The 17447-nt window shown below is 35.4% G+C and overlaps 1 protein-coding gene and 1 long non-coding RNA gene across 10 annotated transcripts in view; one reads left to right on the forward strand and one right to left on the reverse strand.

Moving 5' to 3' along the window:
* Positions 1-13441, forward strand: part of LOC126868969 (uncharacterized) — a 30407-nt gene extending 16966 nt beyond the window's left edge. For 8 of the 9 annotated variants that reach the window (XM_050625008.1, XM_050625050.1, XM_050625059.1 and 5 more), the window contains 9 exons: positions 621-965; positions 1560-1979; positions 2172-4177; positions 4777-5035; positions 5618-6355; positions 6748-7191; positions 7860-8366; positions 9242-9892; positions 10879-13441. In XM_050625008.1, the coding sequence (XP_050480965.1) occupies positions 621-965; positions 1560-1979; positions 2172-4177; positions 4777-5035; positions 5618-6355; positions 6748-7191; positions 7860-8366; positions 9242-9892; positions 10879-12402 (6894 nt within the window). In that variant the 3' untranslated portion in view covers positions 12403-13441. The remainder of the gene's footprint in view (positions 1-620; positions 966-1559; positions 1980-2171; positions 4178-4776; positions 5036-5617; positions 6356-6747; positions 7192-7859; positions 8367-9241; positions 9893-10878) is intronic. The other variant, XM_050625068.1, reaches the window with a different exon arrangement.
* LOC126869807 (uncharacterized) lies at positions 7-17447 on the reverse strand. Its single transcript, XR_007691006.1, has 2 exons — positions 17301-17447; positions 7-240 (listed from the first exon to the last, which is right to left on the reverse strand). It is a non-coding gene; the product is annotated as an uncharacterized LOC126869807 (long non-coding RNA).

Raw genomic sequence — 17447 nt, forward strand, 5'->3', positions numbered from 1 at the left:
GGAAGATTACCGTAGTCGACGTTTATATAAATTCCATTAACACCGTGAAAGTATTTTCTATCATGTTTCTTTTATCTCCTTTTGCGGTTATGTTAATAGTTATGCCAATTGAATCGTGGTTAAGTATTTGTCATGAGACGGTTCAGTTCCTTGCGTTTCTGCGGATCATCAAGACTTGCGGTCACGTTTTTCTACCTCCTTACCGACCGACCATAAAATCGTCGTTCCGATCGTCCAGCTCTACGATTCGCCATTCTGGTTATTATAATCTCTAGTTGCCATTAAAAATGACGAAAACAAGTAATAAAATGCAAATTCTGTATCGAATCCTTTGACAGTGTAATAAAACAACAAAGAACTCGTATAACATTGAAGCTGCGTTCTGAAAAAAAGCTTCCCTGCAGAAGTTGGTGGGGACAAAGATAGCCACTTAGCAAAGCAAATATTCGGACAGTCAATGTGTAACAATATAATATATTCCAATATACATTAGGTATTTCTAATATATTCTAATATATCTCTAGTATATTCTACATTGCTATGCTTTGCTTATAGTTTTAATAGTACAAGTAAACAAATCTGCATTTGAGATCTTTATACTCTGCATTTTATAATTTCAGATTGTGCGGAGGTGTTTAGCATTAACGGTATCGACCTGTTTGATACTGTCGGTAAAATTCGACGTTGTGCAAGCCGAAAGATGGTCGCGACAAGTGTCAAACAGCGAATGGATACCGTTAGCGAATCCTAGGGCGGCACAAACTCAACTCGAACAAAATAGCCCAGCTACGGCATCCTTGGCAAGCGGAAGCGCGCAGCTACCTCAACTTCCGCAGCTCTCTTTGCCGCCAGCACTTCAGCAACAGTATCAAGAGCAGTTACTTCAATTGCAAAAGACTCAGGAAAATATACAGAAGCTGTTGCTGCTGCAACAGCAACTTAGAGCTCAGCAACAACTTCTACAGGTATAACGTAATAGACTGTATACATATTTATTTGATAGATGCTTAATTCAAACAGACTTATTTTAATTTTTCTATATTTATTGTAAAAAAAAAGAAGGATAACGTCAGAAGATTTAATATCTGGGTTTACTTTCAAATTTCAAACATAATAATGTGTGTTTTCAATTTTACTATTTTGAAAGATTCTCTTTTCATTCAAGTTCAAGTGAACTTGGATCAATTTTTGTTAATTTGTTCAAAGGATTAAATATCCATCTCTATTTTTCACTTTCAAATGCAAATATCTTCAATTCTGTAATCTTCAAAAAATCTCTCAAATAATTCAAATAAATTAATATAAATTTTTTTGATTTAGTAGTTCTAAAAATTAAGCAGAGTAAATATCTACTTTTACTTTCAAACCTCAAACAAATTTAAATGTTTGATTCTATCTTTTTCAATCTCTGTTAATGCAAACTTATATCAATTTTTGTAGATACATCTGAAAGATTAAATGGTCAGTTCCATTTTTAAATTTCAAATTCTAATGTTTTCGATTCTGCTATTTTTAAAGAATTGTTGCTAATTCGAACGAACTCCTTTTAAAACTTACAGAAGTCTTTGTTTCCCCAGTCTCAGACTTTCCTACCAAGCGGCTTTAGCAACACAGACGAGGGAAAGCAACTGCATCAAGTCGGATTAGAGGGTACGCAGGTGGCGGATCTTTCGTCGGAAGATCTAGTGCCACCTCTTCCTGCCTCTGAAGCACTACCACCAGTTTTCCCAGCGCAAAACTTTCTCAACCAACGACCTAGGCCTCACTCGCCAACGAAACAGGATACGAGCCTTCCCCAAGAGTTCACGAATTTATCCGGTCAGGACATCAAGAATGGTCAGCTATTACAACAAGGGCAAAATATTGGAAATGTCGGACAAATTGAAGAGGATCAAAGACAAGGCTCGAAACAGCTAAAGGAACCGAGTCAGGCCTCTTTGCTGCCTCATGGTGAAAGTGCCCAAGATGAAGAGGAGGAGGTTGGTCTTGAGTTTTATTTTGAAATTTCCGAACCTAATCCAAATTTTTAAATATTGAAATTTTCAGACTCCCAAATTTCCAAAGCCTATTCTATTTCCTAATAATTAACAAAGATTCTTCACAGTTCTATTTTTCACTCGATTAAAGGACAAACATATTTAACTCCTTTGTTTGATACTTGTTCTTCATAGGTGCAATTAGTTTACGTGCCAGCCGAAACCTTGGCGCAACGAGGTCAGCCGAAAAGAAACCGCGGACGGAAGCAGTATCCCCTCCGTCAACAACAGCAACAACAACAACAACCTCAACAACCGCAGCAACATCACGAAAGCCCAAGTGTTGATACTTTGCATGATCAGGATGCGTTTGCCCGTCAAATATTACAACAAATCCAACAGGAACGCGAAGAAAAGGCTCAATTCTTCAAAGAAGAGCGAATGAAGGAGATCGCCAGGCTAAACGAGGAACAACGAGCACTGGAAAGAAAAGCTCGCCTTCAACAGGAAGCCCTACAGAGAGAGCAAGAATTGCAAAGACAACGTGAGGCAGAAAAGAAGAAAAAGGAGTTAGAAAAATTGGAAGAATTAGCCAAACAACGAGAACTTGAAAGAATTCGTGAAGCCAGAGAGAAACAACGGTTGGAAGAACTGGAGAGGCGAAGATTAGCAGAGATTCGAGCAAAAGAGGAAAAACGTCGAGCAGAGGAAGCAGCCAGACAGAAAGAAGCTGAAAGGCTAGCTGCTTTAGAAAGACAAAAAGAACTAGAAGTCCAGCAGGCTCTAAAGCAACAACAGCTCCTTGACAAACAGCGTGAAAACGAAGCCAGAGTATCTGGACCAGAGAACCATGATATTCAAACTCATGCTCTTCCCTTGATTAGAGATCAACATCAACAGTTCCATCGTCAACATCTGTCAGAAACTTCTAGACAAAATAAAAATAAAATTAGAGGCAGGCAAAGACCGAAGACTCATTACCACGATCAACAAAATTACAGAGAACCGACTACAACGCCATCTCCCAATCAACCTCCTTTAGCAGTATACATGGGAAGTACCAGTTCAAAGACAGCTAATGTTAAAGTGTCTGACGTATTAAGGATATTAAAGGATGCCAAAACCATAGCTGTTCTGGACACAGTTGGTCCAGATACCCCTCAAGTATTCGTGGGTCCAACTAGTTTGGATCCACCAACAGGTTATGCCAAGTTTGATCTGCCTTATTTATCGTCTATCGACCATAATCGTGTGGAGAGGAAGGTCGACAAATTACCTTTCTTCGTGGCACCACTCAGCTTCGATCCTCCTCCTGGATATTCCAAAATTCCCTTCCCAGCGCCACATATAGGATCAGTGGTAGTGAACACCTTAGACAATGCTCCAAATCCAAAAGACAGTGATGATCAAAACCCTAGTCCAACTCCTATAATAGAACCTAACTCTTACATAGATGGCTTGGACAGTGTATTAGATTCCACTACTCCTTCGTACGAGCCTCAAACAACTATAAGTTACTCTCCAGAACCATTAAGTACTCCTAAATATGAGCAGACATATACAGCATCACCATCTCCCGGATACTCTGGCTCCAGATTCAGATTCAGACAGTTTTATGGTGACAATAAGCCAGCTTCTGTGGTTAGTACTTCCTATTACGACGATCAGAGGACAGCTACAAAGAAGCAGAAGTACTATGATGAAAACTCGAAAACGACAGAGGTTTCTATTCAAAGTCCAAAAGTGGAAACTGCAGTGAGTCAAGTCGAAGAAGTTTCGTATTCTACTACACCTAGTTTCAAAGAAGAAACAATTGGTCAAGAGGATCCGTCGGGCCAACTGACGTTAATTAATCAACAGTTGGCTCAGCAGAGGGAGACACAGGAATACAACACTGGAGGGCAATACAGTCAACAGAATTCCCAATCCAACACTGGTCTCGTTGGTAGTTTCGGCGGTGAAATCACTGCCGGTGACATTAACGATGTTAGAGCTCCCGTTGGACCCACGCAATATAGTTTGCCGGCTGAACTACCGGCGATCTCTCCGCACCTTCCTGGTCTGGTGAATTCTTTATTGGACAAGAATGAGGCGAAACTGCACGCTGCTACGACAACTACGACTACGAGCAGCACTACCACAACAACCACTACGACACAGCGTACTCCTACGACAACATATAGGCCACGTAGTAGACAGAGGTGCTTTTCGTTTGAATTCTTTATGAGAGAAGTATATTAAAACGTTTAGATTCTGAAAGAAATCTAGCTGAATAAGCATGTAGTTTATTTGAACTTTAGATTTTGAGTAATCTTTGCTATTATAGTACACCTTGTTTATCCATACTTTCTTTACATGAACAAGTTGCCTATATTGACTATATCGTATGAATTGCAGTCGAGCTTCAGTTGTTCAAAATAAATGCAATAGAAATACGTACTCTTATAATGAAGATAGGGACTGGGACTGTCCAAAGACTAATAACACGAAGTGGAGGGCCTTGTCTTCCAATCTGTTCGGATAAACGAAGTTCCAATATACTTAAAAAATAACGGATAACTAAATCTCTTTCGGAGGACATTTCATGGTCTACAACTTCAAGATCGTCTATCATTACATTGTTGCTTATGATCTTCAAGTGATACTGAACAAAAAAAATACTCCAGTTAAAAGAACCTAGCGAAAAGAATCTAATTACACGAAAACGATTAGTTATATCATAAAATTGAATATGAGAGTGGCCCACACTGACAAATTTTCTATAATTAGTGAAAAATACATTAAGTTTTGGTAATTTTAGGAGCAGATTAGTTTCTACAAAGCCAAGAACAACAACCGAAACCCCATCGACCAGGTCGAACGTAGATAGAAGTCGAAGACCGTACAATAGATCCAGATCTAGATTCACGACCACCACAGAGGAGTATCGCGAATCCGCTTACGAGCCAACTAAATCTAGAATCCCGGAAACTACGTTGAGGTATAATGTAGAGCACAGAAGGCCAGCCAGTAGAACACATAAGTACAGAAGTCGAGATAAGACCAGTCAGCAATCTGAGGTAAAACGTCTTGCGAATTTACGATCATGTATAAACTGCTAAGCCAGCTGTAGCTCTGCTCTTGAAAATTAATTGAATCCTGACTGTATTAAAAATAACTAGGTTCTTAAAAACAAGAAACTAACGGTTTTTACAGAAAAAAATATATTTATGAATATTTTAATAAAGAAATTACGTTTATGTACTAAATAAGAAATAAATAACATATTAAAATTGATACTATGGAGATCGACGACGTGATGCTAGCGCCACATGAGTATTAACATAATTAACTATCAGCGTACAATATACATATATCTATTTATTTATTCATTTCCGCAATTATTTATTGCTCCCAGTTTTGTATTATATGAAGTTGAAAATTAGATTTTGTCATAAATATAGAAGAAATTATGTTTCTTTAATTCTTTACGTTTAAACTACATTCGAAACTAGACTAATTGATCGAGTGTTATTATTAATAATATTGCATATAATAACATAAATGTTAAATATTTTGATATTTTATTATAAATTCTGATATAATTATACATACTTCCAACCTCAAAAATTTGCACACAAATACTATTCTAATGCCAATAGGTCCTAGGACACGCTCAGAGCCCGCAGACCGAGCAATCGTACGATACTGTGCCCCAAACCGATTCGAATTCCCCTACGTCAAACGGGTTCATCCAACCGACCAGGCCAGAGTCGAGTATTCTTCGTCAACTGGATTCATCGTCGAGCTTGAACGACTATACTCCCGAGAATTACCCGTCCACCATTGTCAGCACCACCGAGAACTATCCATCTCTTCACGATGTCACAGTGAATCATGCTACAGCGTTGGTTTCTGAAGTTTACTCAAGAAGTCATAACTATGCTCAGAATATTCAAGAAGATCCACGTTATCGATCTAGTTATGATCAATCTACTTTAGAACACACTGGTCTTGAGAAGACTCCAGTGAATGGATTTAATTATCAAGTTCAAAGTGGAGAGTCACTGGATCAAGGAATTGTTCAGAGGCCAAAAGATTATCAATTAGATGGAAAAGCAGAAAACAGCGATTTTGAATTGGCTACAACTGTTGATCCAAGACTAAGGACACCGGAAGAGCAACGTTATTCTCCGGTTTATGAGGTAAACGTACCACAGAATCAGCCGGAGTACAGTCTCACCGGGCAGGATAATCTGCATCGCGTGGAGGGCGATAAGATTCAAACCGGTGTTGGCGATGGTAATCCTAACGAGCAGCCAATATTTATCCCATTGCCAGAGAATAAACAAGAGGATTATGAGCTGTCTGTCTCTTCCACCGAGCTTCCATTGTCAGATGTAAGGGAATTTGTCTGATAGAGTTGAAGCTTCTTTAATCTTCATCTGTTGCTTACTTAAATCTTTGTAATTAAATTATCCTTTTGCTAAAAAATCAATATAATGAAGAGATAAATAGTTATAAATTTACAAATTACTTGATCAAAGATTTTACTATGATTTTCTTTTTTTGATTTTGATCAGAGACAAATTTTTACAGAAATTTACAAATTCATAACAACGTATATTGATCTTTTACTAATTAAATTTCTGTACATTCAGATATAAGATAATTTGCACTAATACAAATAACAAAGCAACGTGCAAATTATATTGATTTTATATTATTTATCACAACAAAAAAGACAGACAAAGGTAACTCAATCGTGACGTCAACACAATTTCCATTTCAGGTAACAACAGAAACAATCACAACGAGTACCACTCCTGTGGTAATTCGACAACGAGTCCGAGGGCGCGTTGGCACTCGATTGCATCATGAACCTTCGGTTCAGACCCGAAATAGGGGTTCACAGGATGAGTACGTTCGTTTCAACGTGGTGAACCAGGATTCTACTCGAACCACATCCAACAGACAGAGAGTCAGATCCAGACCTCGTACTCAGAATCATGGATCTCAAGTTCAGACAGACGGCAACGAATATATTAAGATTCATGCAGTTCAGCAGCAAAGACAAGCCACTACAACACCAGCGCCATCTACAACGACCACTACAGTGCGTCCAACTGAAGAGGACATTGATTACGGATTTATAAGGCCACCAAACTTCCGACCGGTACATCCGGTGGATAACAGATTTCAGACGGCTGTTACATACCGGCCCCAGCTCCCGGAGGTAAGTGAGGATATTGAAGGTCTTTAATAGGAAAATTAAATCATGTTCATTTTTATTTGTTCAAGTCTGTGTAGAGAAATTATTTGAAGTATCTTTTAATGGATAATTTAAGCAAGAAACACAATGGCATCTTAAACAACAAATTTAATTCTTAACACAATTTTTTAATATTCAATGATGATTAATTTAATAACATTACATTACGCATAACACTTTGAAGAGACCAGAAAAAAATCTTATAATAATTTATCAATTTATACAGTTATTATCACACCGCAGATATTTATGTAAATTAAATTAATAATTTAAAAAACGGAACCTATGGAATTGTTTTATATATTAAATGTTATAGTATATAACATAACTTAAGTATTTGATATATTGTTGCATATTATATGCCTTTTTATATGTTCAAATTTTCTAGTCGTTGTACTTTATATAATTATTATATTCTATAAATATAACATACAGGTAAAATTTAAAATGTATATAATTAAAAAATTGCAATTTAAAATTTACCAAAGAAAGCATAAAATTTGTAAGAACGAAAACATAAAATTTACTAAATAAGATATAGAATTTCTGAAATTAGTAAAATTCTCCAATTGCCAAGGACCTACAAAAACTTTCAAAAGATAACCATTTAAAATAAAACTTCTCGTTTCCAGGTGCCGCAGGAATCTCTGCTACCAAACGACGAGGCAGCAGTGGAACCGAATCCTCCACAGACGCAGCTGTTAAAAAACCGCCAGAAGTATCAGCCAACTCCCAATCGTCGTCTACCACTGAAACCTACAACCTTGCCATCGCCCATAACTACGCCAGAAGTCACCACCACTACTGAAATAATACCTGTTGCCACAGTGCTTCCAGACGACACGATATACTCTGTTAGGCCAAGATCTAGACCAGACGAGATAAAACCAACTAGAATAAGAAGTAGAATAAGACGACCTGGAAGAAAACGTGTATCTACCACTAGTACAACCGAATCCGTACTAGAAGCGCATAACGAGCTGCCATTGGACGAAAATTATCCGCCTATACGACCACAATCTGTGACCACAGAGCAACAACAGGAGCCATACGACGATAATTACGATAACGGTGGAGGATTCTCCGGTGGAGTGCGTAATCCAACTGAACATCAATTCTACGAGTCCTCTAGTGAGAACGTGAGTACAGTTGGAGGAATAAATGTTGGTTGGTCGTAAATTAGAAGTATTGGGTGGTAACACATTGTCCTGTACAATACGCGTAGTTTGTATATATGAGACAAAATCTTACAACCCAACGCTCTGTCAATCAGTTGTAGCCGACTCGGATATAAAGAACCAAATGATCTAAGTCAATGAGTAAATTGAAGGACTTGAAAATTGTCAGTATCCTAAAACTGTCTCAAATTACATGTTTGGACATGCTACATCTATTTCATCTAATATATAATATATCTATAATAATGTTTCCCTACTGTGGACGATTAGTAGGGACGTTAATGACAGACGATGCGAAGCGTGATTAGAAATTCGAACACAGTTTCTGTTGGTGTTCGTACACGGTATAGCTGTAGCCTCTTGTTTCTGGCCTGTCCCTACGCCAGCTCGAAGGCTCGTTCACTAGCCCGCTTGTGGGTCGCGATAAGGGAGAAATAATTGTCGCGTTGTAATTCACGATATGGAAATTTTATGGTTGAGGTTATATTGAGACCCATTTTAAGAAGTACATAGTGGAAATTTTTAAACGATGCAAGGGCGTAGGAATTGTAGTACTGTATATATAAATAGTATGATATTATTAGTATGATAATATTGATAATAGCATTTTATATATAATAAAGATATTGTAATATATTATATTATGTTATATTATATTATGGTACATACTCTCTCTCCATATATATATATATATAACAATTATATTATTCATTTTAGTATTTTGTATGAAATGCATCTTTGGTTATAATAAATTATATAAATATTAGATAATAATATTTATTATTTACACTGCTTATCCAAACCTCCATCCAATTAAAACTTTTCTGAATTTTCAGTATCCACCTGAGTTCGTCCTAAACTTTGGCAACTATCCAGGGCAGACTGTTCAACGTGACGAATACGACCAGACTCAACTAGCCAATAGTTCACCAGGGAAATACAGCCAGACTTCAAGAACGAGACCTTCGGAAGACAACCACCAGACGACAGCAGACATTTACGGAGCTGAGAGTCAATGGTCTACAAAGCTGACGAGAACTTCGTTCCAGCCGAGTTTCGCAGTGAATCAGGTCCCAGAGGAGGCTTCTAAAAGCAGTCAATGGTTCCATGAATCCTTGAAAAATGTTAACCCACCAGAGATAATCACAGCAGCACCAGAAGTTTCATCTGTAACACTGGTAGTCTCTTCAGATGATAAGAAGATAGAAAAAACGCAAAAAGAAGAAGAAGAAGAAGATGAATCAATGTTAATGGGTACCACAATATTTGGTAGGAAAACTGGTATACAGGATCATACTGAGAAGATGAATATGACTGAAATGAGCACTAATATAACAGAGATTAAACAGAAGAATAATAGTGAGGTTGAAGGTGATCAGAATAGAAATTCTTCTTTGATGGATAAGGTTGACAGTTCTACGGAGCAACAAAGTATTGATTTCGAGAAGACTGTGAGGAAAAGCAATAATTCCGCAACTGGGAGGAAGGTAAGATATATTTGGATCTAGATCTAGAGTAATCTGGACTTGTCAATAATTTTGAATAAGATTTTTACAAAGTTTGAGAAGGCTCAAGGAAAGACTGTAATGGTTTATTTATAAGGTTAATAGATATGTTAGATATTATTCTAGAAAAAATACTATTGGAATTAATAACCAATTATTAATTAATATTATTGAATTGAGTTTGATGAGGAATAATAACAATATTTAATGTTTTATTTGCGTAACTTATTTATCAACTGATCCTTGTAATTATTAATGTAAATATAACTATTTTTAATCAGTATTGAGCGACTCTTTGTAAATTTTCTTTTAAATTTTCCAAAATTTAGACGGTTTAAAACAAAGGAGATAGAAAAGACATAATTATAGAACATGGGCGTCATAGTAGTTTTTTTGTATCTGTAGGTGATGAAAATTTTTTCCACCTTTTGAAGGAAAATATGTGGTTTTTCTTTCCTGAAGACGTATAGGTACGGGAGGTTATTGGAGATCGTTACAGGCAAGGTGAAGGAAAGCTTAATATTACTATGAGAGGTTGGTAGATCGTTATGGGGAGAGAAGGAGGATATTAATATCGACATAAGCAGTTGCGGTGAAGACAATCCTTTATTAAGGTGAACAGTATTATTTTTGACGACGATAGAAGATTTAACAATTAAAATTATCAACAATATTACAATAAAAATTGAAAACAGCAAGGAAACAGAAGAGTAATTGATCTGATATTTTCATATAAAAAATAGAGAAAAATATATATGTATTAAAATATTTATCTAGCTTAAAAAATCGGCGAAAGAGTTGAACAGAGCAAGGAGCATAGAATAAAAAGTTAATAAAAAATGTGATACTATACGAAATGTATAAATAATAATCTAATAGCAATGTTATAATAATACTACATAACATATTATAGAATAATACTATAATAAAAAATAATAACAAGAAATGCGTGCAACTATCTGCTTCAGATCGCACGGAGAAGAAGAGTCCGCGTTCGAGTCAGACCAGCGGTGGACGATTTCGTCACTGCCGAGTCCCAGCACTTCAACTCTGCCCTAAACGGTTTATTCCGAGACCAATATAAGTACAACCCCATCCGTGAACCAAAACCTCTTGCAGGAGCTTCAGCTTCACCTGAGAAATCGATTTTACAAGACTTTCTATCAGATATTCTAAAGAACGATGAACCTACGAAAGTCACAACCACTGAGGTACCTGAAACCGCATGGACAATGTCTCCAGCCATGACCACTCCTATGGTGATCCCTGAAGACGTCAGTGGAACTACAGAAATCCAGATTACCACAATTCCAACCACTTATAAGATTGAAGAAACAACAATCACAGAGTCGCCTTACGAAGATCTATTTAGTAAATTAATTAAAAAACCACACGATAATATAAAGATAAACGAACAAGAGAAAAAAGAAAAGAACGAGAAGAAGATAGTTACTGGAGAGAAGGAACAGCAAACCTGGGAAACAACGAAGAAATGGAACCGGAAGAATTTTCAGAACACTCTCAGTTTTGTCTCAATAGCAGGTAAATATACAACCAAAGGTAATGATGAGAGCAAGTCGAACGATGAATTAAATGATTCAGAATCATTTCGAAATATAGAAGAAATAAGCTTTAATCAGAAAGAATCAAATAGGAAGAATGATGTGCTGGAGGATCGCAGTGAGGTAGATAGAGACAGTACAATAGAGTTCGAAGAAAGTAATAAAGAATCAAAAGACGAGGATTATAACCATCCCAAGAATCACAGGGCCAAATGGAGCGAGGTGAGATACCCGTCTGCCTTCGATCACTCCAAATCATCCAGCTGGAATTATGATTCAAAAACGAGTGGTAGATCTGCCACAACGTCGATTCCGGGATTAGTAACAAAGAAGGAAGGAGACACCAGTGTAAAGACACTCTCAGACTACGTTCAAGCGATCTTCGATACTATGAAGAGTGCTGAGGAGGAGACAACAGTAAACAACACAGAAAATCCAGATGAAACCACCACCACTGGGCTTCCTGTATTTAATACAGAGATTCCAGATCACGATAATGATTCAAAGCAAGAAATATTAGCGGATAATGAAAAGATTTTTAAATTAAAAGACGATGAAGTTAAAATGACTACTCAAGCGAGCTTTGAAGAGTCACAGACAATTGGAGATGTTAATGAAAATGGTAAGGAATCGACGGAGACTGAAACCACGACGAATATCGATCTGGAGAACGCGACGACCTTGGGACGAATCGACATGATTGCAAACACAACGACGAGTTCTACGTCCGAGAATTATTTCGCAAGTGACCCTCCTCTGTCGACGACTTTGAAACCGAGTAGCACCACTTTATTAATTAATTCGACAGAATCAATATTAGGAAAGGTCCTGCGAACCTCAACAACTACCAAGGTCTCGCATATGACGGAGATTTGCTACAGAGGCCGATGCGTGATGACGAGGCCCAGTCGAGACGATCAGTTCAGATGAAGAGAAAAAGATTGGTAATCGATAAAAATGTAAGAGAATAAATAGTGTCATTCCCTTCGACCTGATCTAGGGAATGGATCGTTTCTGTATATAGAGAGGGCCTCATTGACTGCGTTCTTCGTACCATGTCTCGTTTTATTTATTTAATTGGAACTTTCTCTAAAAGCGATTTTCTTAGTATCTTTTTCTTAGCGGAAAGTGCAGAGTGTAAAGCTTAACTCGTTGAGGATTAATTAGTAAAATGATGTGTAAAAATATTTTGTGGATAGAAGTGTTCCTTTTGTTTACTAAAAGTATAATAATTAATAAATGTTAATTGTCAGATAATTTTATTGGATGATTTCACTCATTATGAGCGAAGCGGTGAGATGTGTAAAAGTTTCTGTAAACAAAAGTATTTCTCCTTTTCACTTGTAAATAGAACAATGATATTGATTATTGAATAAATGATTTTCATCTCAATGAGTGGAAATTAACCATATGTAGATATAATATAAAGAAGAACATATAAATGGAAATAAATCTAAAAAGTAGTTTTATTAACTCCTTTTTAGTTCTAATCAGAACTATGATATTAATTACTGAATAAAATATCTTCCATCTCAAGGAGTTAAGACTAATCAAATGTATAATGTAAAGAAGATATATGTAAATGAAGAAATGTGAAAATGATTGAATTAAGCGAATTAAGAGATTCAACAGAGAAAGTAGTAGAACATTACCCTAGTCAGGGTAAACTGATTCGATAAGAAATATCAAGTTGACAACGAATCGATAATGTGTGACGAAGTTTGTTTATGAAAATCGTACCAGGGGATCCTCTGGTGTTTTTGACTGAGTTCGAAGCCGGAAACAGAGGCCCTGCTGGCGTTCCATTAATGCCTCTAATCTAGAGAAAAAAAAGGATAAAGAAAAAGATAAAAAATGAAACGATAAAGGACTAAATCTATTTAATTGAAATCTAATCCTGTCACCTGCTGTTGGTATGCGTGTAAGTTAAACGTTTAAGTACTTTATTAAAAACACAAGAAAGCAAAAACCAGTCTTTTTTTCACACAACCCTACGTAAGTTCCTTGACACTTCCTATGATTGGTTTGTTAAACTGATCTCATTGACCTCCTTTTTGTTTATGCTGCAAACCTGATTACAATTAGTGTTTATTGAGCAGATCACTTTATCTGAAAATTATTGTATGTTTATAAAAAAATTGAGTACTATTTAAAAATTGAATACTGGGTGCTATAGTTAATTTATGAATTTTTCGTGCTTAACTTATTTAGCTCTAGAAATGAAACAAAGGATATTATGAGCGGCTAAAGGATTTTAGATTTTTTGGTGATATTTACAAATGAAGTTTATGATTAATAACTTTATTGAAGAAAATCCGTTCGTGAAAAAGTTCCTTTAGATTCAATGCATTAGAACTATGCCAAATTATGACAAACAATTACTTCCAAAGAAATTTCGTGTTTCCTTCTTTTTTTACAGAAACATCCTTTTCTGTTAAGAAAAATCGATGTTGCATTTTAAAATGAACGAAAGAATATAGACGAGTAAACTGAAAATTTAATTAAAAAATTCATTAATTATGGAATATATAACGCTACACAAGCGCGCACACATACACATATACACATATACATAGAGTCGAAAATCTGACCCCGATTCAAGGCACAAAGGATAAGGATTGAAGAACAGAATCGTTACAGCCGAAGGCTGATTAAATCATTCGTTGGAGAACAGAGCCAAGAATAAACGTTTCTCCTATTGTAGTTCCACGATTTGAAGAAAGGTAGGAACGGGATGGGTGTGCACGTTTTCCTTTCAAAAGGAAAGACGGACAACTTCTCCAAACTCGCCCCTTTCGCGTTAAATTGAGCCAACAAACTCCCAGGACCAAAGTTCAATGGAGTTCATCAGCCTGGTTGCATCTCTTCTAATTAACCTTCCATTGTTTTTCTGTGAAAACTCTCTAACAACGGTCAGGTCGGTCGTAGGTTTAATTTTTATTTCACAATCCAATAATTTCTGCAAATGAGTATTATTAATTACTGTTTATCTGAAAATTTATAAAAAAAGGACAGATGAAGTTAACAAGGAAAGATTAAATATACAATATGTAACGTAAATGCATAATATATAATAAAATAAGGTAACTGTAATTTATAACAAGTATATGTATAATTCTTAAGTACACATACATGGAATGCACCTAATAATTGAGGATTTGGAATGATAAATGAGATATACACGCACTAAAAGCGAATATTTTCAATTTTCGACCTTTACCATCTGAATAAATTTAATCAAAAAAGAAATGATCAAAAATATACATTTTACTTGTGGTATATTATTGTATGATCTTTAATACTTGCCATTCGTTATTTAACTTATTAGGTATTATACTTATGTTATATTTCGTATTATATATTATATTGTAATATACTATAATCTCTGTCATTTAAATCATCTAACATTTAGTATTTGTAGTACACTATAGTCTTTAACACTTAAATGGTTAACCATTTAAACTCTATAATTTCAGTATTAATTTTATAATCTACAATTTTTTAATTTCATAATTTATAAAAATATGTGGAATCCATTATGTTAGTGAGTTTAATAATTCTGCTGTTATTTATCTAATAGGAAGATTCCATATATGTATATAATTGTCAATATGGCGGTTGGAATTAATCGGTTAAATTAATTTGATTCGTCCGTGGCATTCGTTCGATCATCTTTAGAATTCTATTTCGAGGTTCTCGGGGTTGTTTATCGATGCACGGAACCCCTCTTGAAAGCCATCAAGCCCACCGAAGAAAATTATCAAAGCGTACCGGAAGTCACATTACGATCATTTTCCAATAGTTACGCTTTCCTATCCTATCTACATTGTATCGAAGGGCCATACCATCGATTCTTGTCGATATCTGTGCCACGGGTACGACACCACTGTCACTTCTGATGGCCACTTCGAGTCCGGAAATAGGAAATAATCAACTCGACGATGTCTCGAAATAGACTAACGACGGGTTTGAATTTAGAGTGTGCCCTTGACACTGCCAAAAGATTCAATTTTCCCTCATCACCCATGTCATAATTCGACACTTTTAACGGATACTACTGCAGTCAAAATACGATTCGGATATTCGATTTCTGATACATGTTGCATGTTATGTCATTTCGCGATCAATCGACATTCCATATCGACTTAACTCTGCTATGTCCTTGAGCTTATTTTCAACACAATTATGATTTTTTATTGTCAAAAAATTTCTTTGACTTGAAGAAATTGTTAAAAAGTTTATTGATATAGGTATAATTTCTTGTCCCACTTTGAATTGATCGGAAACCATATTGATCAACTCCATAAATTGAAAAGTAAGAAAGTATGAGGTTACAAACAAAGTCTATATTATATTGTAGAAGTTTATTATATACAGTAAATTAAATAAAAGGTAATATTTAAGGCAAAAACAGTCACTGTAAGAAAAAATCTTTTTTGTCTTATAAAGACCAATTTTCTGATTCGAGTACATATCTGTTGTTATCATATTAGGTTAGTTATTAGATTATATAGCAAAAAAAAGATTGCAGTATACATTACTAAAGATTATAATGTACTACAAATCTTAAATAAAAAACGATTTATTGTTTAAAACTACAGCATATTACAAGTAACAACATATAGCATGTTACAAGTATTAAATGATAAATGGTAAGTATTAAAGACTAGGTATAGTATACTACAAGCAGAGCGTATAGTTATAACCATTTTTTCCCCTCTAAATTCATTAAATGGTAAAGATGAAAAATTGATTATATTTTCCAAGAAATTTTTTTAGTTTCTTCTTTGTAACAATATATTTTAAAAGATCTTTAAAGGAATTCATAAATTTGTGAGGTATTGAAGGTAACAGAATATTTGGAACATGTACTAAAGAGAAGTTTCATAGCAGGCGTAAATGTCTGCCGAACTCTCAACCTAATTTTCATATGCCACGAATACTCGACGTTTCCGGTGGTGTCACATGGCGTAGGAAACGACGGGGAAAAGTGGAAAGAGAGAAAAAAAAAGAAAGGTGGCACAAATCGTGGTGAGTAGTCAAGCGAGAAATGGCGTTGCACCGTTGCGTTGGATCGATCGCAAGTCGCTTTGTGTCTGAAGTTCGTCACAGATGGCGGCACTTCATAGAAATGTTTTCCTACTTCGAGGAAAGAACAGGGTGAGTCATAGAACATCAACATCGGCGAGAGCAGTGGTACGACCGCGAATTTCGCGAGACGGTTCGCGCGGATAAACTTTCACAGTAACTTCGTGTTACACGAGGTAAATCTAAAGATTTTTCTCGATAGTTTCTTTAAATTTATATTCACGCCTTGTTAAATCAATTTCCATCATCGAATGATCAAAATATCAGTTATTTATTAATAATTATTCCTTAATATTATATATTTTGATATTTCTACTCTTAATGTAACTAAAAAATATTTCTTCATAAATTTTAATTTCTTCATAAATTCTGAATTTTTAATTTTAAGTTGTAAATTTTCTATAAAAGAAATAATTGTAAGTATTTTTTTAATATATAAAAAAATTTAGAAATTGTAGAGATCGTTAGATTTTCGACATTTAATCGTAAGATTGTTATTTCTTCAAAAGGTTTTGTGAAATCTGTTAGTGATTGATCGCGATCAATCATACTCGATGATCTACTAATAATTGATCAAATTAATCAGAACGTTCGATTAATCATTAATCAATCCTGATAAAAATGACCATCGATCATAACCAAGAACATATTTAACTTAAATGTCACGTAATTTTGATCATTTCTACAGTCACTTTTATATCAAACCTATTCTACTTATAGATGAATTCAATACGACTTACCATTATTACGATTTCGCCTTCATCCAGTCTTAATTATCTTCGTCAATAAAATACTCACATTTTTCACGTTTATATTCAAGCTAACGATCAAGAAACTTCGCGATGTCTCATAACCGCTACCGGAAGAAAATTGCAAATTATTTCAGA

This window comes from Bombus huntii, chromosome 1 (assembly GCF_024542735.1).
Source record: "Bombus huntii isolate Logan2020A chromosome 1, iyBomHunt1.1, whole genome shotgun sequence".
NCBI lineage: Eukaryota > Metazoa > Arthropoda > Insecta > Hymenoptera > Apidae > Bombus > Bombus huntii.